This window comes from Fukomys damarensis, unplaced genomic scaffold, assembly GCF_012274545.1.
Source record: "Fukomys damarensis isolate Sample0158 unplaced genomic scaffold, DMR_v1.0_HiC HiC_scaffold_15, whole genome shotgun sequence".
Taxonomy (NCBI): Eukaryota; Metazoa; Chordata; class Mammalia; order Rodentia; family Bathyergidae; genus Fukomys; species Fukomys damarensis.
The window spans coordinates 19,924,115-19,929,644 of NW_022900927.1; the positions used below are offsets into that span (position 1 = coordinate 19,924,115).

General features: G+C 45.9%; 1 protein-coding gene across 1 annotated transcript in view; it reads right to left on the bottom strand.

Moving 5' to 3' along the window:
- Window positions 1-324, bottom strand: part of Atp5mc2 (ATP synthase membrane subunit c locus 2) — a 9,283-nt gene extending 8,959 nt beyond the window's left edge. Inside the window, exon 1 of the mRNA XM_010609351.1 lies at window positions 23-324. Coding sequence (XP_010607653.1) covers window positions 23-309 — 287 coding nt within the window. The 5' untranslated portion in view covers window positions 310-324. The remainder of the gene's footprint in view (window positions 1-22) is intronic.
- Window positions 325-5,530: the final 5,206 nt, after the last annotated feature.

The following is a 5,530-nucleotide window of genomic DNA, read 5'->3' on the forward strand; positions in this document are numbered from 1 at the left end:
AGGGGCGGGGGGGGCGGGCATACGGACAAGAAGGCTCGGCGCATGCGTGGCTCGAGCCAACGAGTCGTGCCGCCACGGATAGAGTGAATGCAACGTTGAAGGTCGGCCCAAGCGCCACAGCGCCGCCTGCCAGCTCTGTGGTGGCACCCGGCCAGACGCTCCACCTGGTGTTTGAGTGGAGGAACTACAGCGGGGGCCGGTCGTTTCCTGAAACAAGGCCATCTCTGCAGTAAACCTATCCGTAAAGTGGCCTACGGTTTTGTCTGTGCCGCGTTTGGCCTCTTGGACTCGCGTCCCCTTTCTGAGCATGCGCAGTTACATGGGGTAGAGACGCCTACTCAAAAATCCAGTGTTAAATAGTCTACAATAGGGGTTTGGGGCTCAGTGCCTAAAATGTAGCAGGAAGAAAATGAAGTCATCTTTGCCTGGCATCTTTACAAGGAAAATTGGCTCATTGGGCGAATAGTCAGCAAAATGCCATAGCTGCTTCTGCAGGCTACACCTTTCACTTCTCGTTTCCATCTTTCTGCTCTTGATCAACCATGAGAAAACCAGCACCAGCAAGCCAGAAGACAGAGGCTAAATACAGTTCAAAGCTCTCTTTCCTGAGGCAGAGTAGGACAAACCGTCACCTGCGATCTGCAGGAAGGGTGCGCCGTCAGGCCTGAGCCTCTGCTCAAGTCACTCGGGGACGGAAGGGATAAGCGGCGAGCTCTCTCCCCTCTTCTCTCTTGTCCTTTGGCTCGTCCTTCCCGCGGGGCAAGGAGGTGGGGGCTCCTCGACCTTGTCCCTTCAAGGCCTCTTTGTCGCCCAGCCAGGTGACCCGACCAACCTTTTGGAAGTGGGTGGCAAAAGGCCTCCCCTGTTCCAAACCCCAGTCAGTCATCAGCCGTCGGGGTATCGTGCATGAATGCAGCATGAGAAGGCCGGGAAAAGCTCACCAAACCCCCATAAAAAATAAAAAATAAAAAGAAACCCGCGGCTGTAAATAAAGCCAAATCCGCCACCCTCTGAGGGGCCGTTTGTCCTCCCCTCCTTGGCCCCGTCCTTCCCGCCGCCCCCTCCTGGCTGCCGGGCCCCGCGGCGCCCGGGCCCCGAGCTCCTCCATTTAATCGGATTTGGGAGAAGGGGAGGATAAATCACGGCAGCAGCTTTACGGTCCCCGAGGAGAGGCGAGCCGCAGCCAGGCACACCCCGGCCGGCGATAAAAACCGCCGCTGAAAGCCCACGGAGCAATTTCCCGGGACCCCGAGCGACGCCATTACAGGAATGTAATTTTGCCCGGATGAGGCCCCGAGTTTAATTATCCTCGCGGAGGAATTTCAATGCGGCCAATCCATCTTGCAGGCGGGCGGCAGAGGGATTTATATGGGCCCGTTATTTCACACCGATCCTCCATCTGCATTTTTATGGCTTGTGCTCCTGTAAGGGAGGGGAAGTAGTGGGGAGAAATAGGAGAAGCAGAGAGAAGAGGAGGGTGGGAGACTTGTCCGCCTTTCCTAAATCCGTGATTTCAGCTCGTTTAGGATTCTCATAGGTTCCCTGAATTCCCAAATCTCTCTCGAGTTCTGCCTGTTGACTGGAGCAGGGGCAGAATTTGGGAATCAATCAACAGGTATTTATAAAATACTAAGCGATGGCAGGCACCGTGTCGGGTGCTGTAGAAGGAAGACAGGCTAGCAAGGACTTAGGAGTTTATCCTAGAGGTCCCTAGACATCCTCACCCCCTCCAAAGCGAAATTCTTTTTAGCTCTCAGCTTCACATCCTATGAGGCAGAAAGCCGCAAGTTCGGAGGAGCCGCCACCACCAAATGATTGTTGCAGCTGTTGATTTCCACAATTTAGACAATCTCAGATTCCGCTAACAATCCCAGAGGAGGCTCAGAAAAGGGGCCTGTGAGGAAGCTAAAGCTGGCTCCTTCCAAAGTTGTTATAGCCTGCAATGTTTGATACTCTCTGGCCTCATTCACCCATGGGCTCTGGATGCAAACAAACTTGGGTTCCAAAATCTATGACCTTGAGCAGGTTATTTAACCCTTCTAGATAAATTTCCTCCTTTGTAAATTGGGGATAACAGTTTTACCCTACAGCCAATATTGGGATGATAATATAATGAAGCTTTTAGCAAAGTACTTGTCATCCAGGAAATTCCAGTAATTGCTATCATCATCATGTCGTTGTCACCACCACCACCACCACCACCATCATCATCATTATCATCATCATCACTGTTGTTATAGTTAAGAGCATCGCAATTCAGTTCTGTATTGCTCCCTAGAGACTGTTTCTTGCATGGTCCCTGCTTAGTAACCCCCGAGACTCAACTATAACTTAGAATTTTTGACTCACATAAATCATGCAAAACAAGTTATTTGGCATATTGGTAGGCGGAGATTTGTGGGGAGGGTGAAACCCTGGAGGGTATTATAACAAGGTTTGAAGCATGAAATTACACTGGTAGCACAGCAGTGAGATTACATGAAATAGATAGAGGTTTGAGAGGGAGGGGAAAGTTTGAGGGCAGAAAGATGATTAGCTGAGGGTCTAGGGATCTTTTTAACCATGGACCTGGGGAAGGGTCCTTGCTGCACTTCACTAGAGGAAACTGGGTCCAGGAAGGACAGGGTGTGGAGTCAGAACTAGCCTCACCAATCAATCCCTTTCTTTTGCTACCAGGCCATGTAAGAAGGCTGGCCCGATTGGCCAGTTTTTCTAATGACTGCCAGTGGCAGATTCTGACTGGTTAGCAGCTTCCCTGCATAGTAGTGACGAAGAAATGAGATTGATCTTTTATTTCTTTGGATTGGTTAACAACCCTCAGTGGGGTCAGAGACTCATTTTAATTCAGCATCTCTCATAGCGAAGTTTCGAGTGTTCTTTACCTCAAAGATCACCACGAAAGAGTCTTGATTGTTTGTGTTTGCCTTTGGACAGGAAACAGTTTTGAAAAGAAAAAAAAATAATTATGCAAGTGCACTACAGTTCATTTTGAAACACCAGAGAGAGGTGTTCACAGGGAGAGACCTAAAAGGGATTTGAAAGAGATAATGACTAGGACACAGAGAAACACAAAGAAAAAGAAAAAAATATATTGTGGGGTGGAAGTAGGGGCAGGGGAGGGATGGGGAAAGAGAAGATATTGACAAAAGGGTTACAAAGTTAGACTGGAGAATAAGTGTTAGTGATCTATTACACTGCATGTTGATCACAGTTAATGTATTGGATATTTCAAGATTGCCAAAATAGATTTTTAATGTTCTTATCACACTCAACAAAATAAACGAGTGAGATGAGGGCTATACTAATTAGCTGCACTGAATCTTTCTATAATGTATATGAAGATCAAAACACCGTGTTGTACCCCATACATGCACACAATTATTTGTCAATTTAAAAAAATATTGTCAGAGAAGAGGAAGGGTTCGAGTAATTTGTTTTTAATTCCTGATGGCTTAGGATAAGGCTACTTTATACTATAATGTGTTTTGCTAGATGTACATGTAGCCAGCATGTGGTGTGGAAAAAATAGCTGTCTTGGATGTGGAGATTCCAAGTCTGCTCCCATCTCTACTACTAACTAGTTACAAGTTACTTTGTCTTTTTGTTTGTTTGTTTGTTTGTTTTTTTGAGACAGGGTCTCACTATGTAGTTGAGAATGACCTGGAACTTATTATGTAGCCCAGGGTGGTCTTGAACTCACAGCAATCCTCCTGCCTCAGCCTCCTGAGTGCTGGGATTACAGGTGTGCACCACCATGCCTGGCTAAGTTACTTCATCTCTTAATGCCCCAACTTTCTCATTTAGAAAAATCAGTGAGAAGTAGGTGATCTTTGAGGTTCTTCCTAGTGTTACCTTTCCAGGATTCTCTTTCTCCTACAAGTTGAAGTGGTTCCTTTACATCCAATAAGGACAGGTTTTTCCTCTATTTGTGATTGTGTGTGTGTGTGTGTGTGTGTGTGTGTGTGTGTGCGCGCGTGCTGGGTATGGAACCCAGGACCTGTGGCTAAACAAGGTGAGCTATCACTGAGCTATACTCCCAATCCCTATTTGTGATTGTCAGTTTCTTTGTATTTTTTTCTTTTTGAGAAGATCTCACTATGTAACTCAGGCTGGACTCAAACTCACAATCCTCCTACCTTGGTCTCTCAGAGTGTTGAGATTACAGGTGAAATCAATACTGAACCTGCTTTCATTAATTTCAAATTTCTAGGTTGATGAGCATTGACTCATGGCTTTTCTACTGTCCCTTGCTGTCTTGGTTTCTTTTCTCGTTGCTGAGACAAAACATTTGCCACCCAAAGTCAGAGGAGGAAAGGTTTATTTTGATTCTGAGTTTGTAGAGGTCTCGTTGGCTGGCTCCAAGGCAGGGTGGCCTGGCAGAGGGGCATCAAAGTGGAGAAACTGTTCATCGGAGGCAGAGGCAGCAAAGCAGCAAGTGACAAGCAATGATGATAGCAGCCCTCTTTCTGTCTCATATTTTATCCAGGCTACCCGTTCTAGCACTCATACCCTTAATCTTAGCATAGTGAATCAATCCCAGTATCACCTCCTTCATCCCAAAGTCACACCCCTAGATCCAGCCACCTCTGAAAAGCCCCACCAATGACCTCATGTGGCTTTAGGGGGAACATCTAGACACAAGCCATAACACTTGCTAAATCAGTTCCCCAGCTAGTAGGATTATAAGCCATTAATAAACCTCTATTCCTGCAGAAAGAGAACAGTAGGTGGAAAAAGGGAAAGGATCTCTGGTATCCAGGCTTTTTTTGTGGGGGATTAAATGACAGTGTGGGTGACAAAAGGATGATCAAAAAGTTTTTTTATTTTTTGAGATAGGGTCTCATTATGTAGTCCAGAACAGTCTTGAACTTTCTATGTAGACTAGGCTGGCCTCAAGCTGAAGATCACCCTGTTTCAGCCTCCCAAGAGTTGGAATTATGGGTGTGAACCAAAACTTTTTGCTAGGGAAAAATTTAAACCTTTTTGATTTTTGGTTACTGTATCTGTGCTTGCACTTTTGCTCCTCCTGCCTTAGTTTCCCATACTGCTGGGATTACAAGTGAGTGCCACCACACCTGGTTATTAATTCTTTTTAGTCTTTAAATATATGTTAAAGAAGGCAGGATGGTAGTATACACCTGTAATCTCAGAACTCAGGAGGCTGAGGCAGGAGGATCATTGTGAATTTGAGGCCAGTCTGGGTTATGTAGTGAGTTCAAGGCCAGTCTGATATACGGAGACCCTGTCACAAAACAAACAATCAAATAATGTGTGTGTGTGTGTGTGTGTGTGTGAAATAGCATAGATCTGGCTTATCAGACCTTATCTCCTGTGATTCCAAGTAGTAAACCAGTATTTATTAAGCATCTACTATGCAGGTATTGTGCCACATATTGTGAATAAGTCTAAAAAAGAGAAAATCCTTTGTCGTCATAAATTTAGAATCTTCATAAATTAAGAATGACATGGGGGTTGGGGATTTAGCTCAGTGGTGCCAACTTCCTTGCAAGTGCAAGGTCCTGAGTTTGAT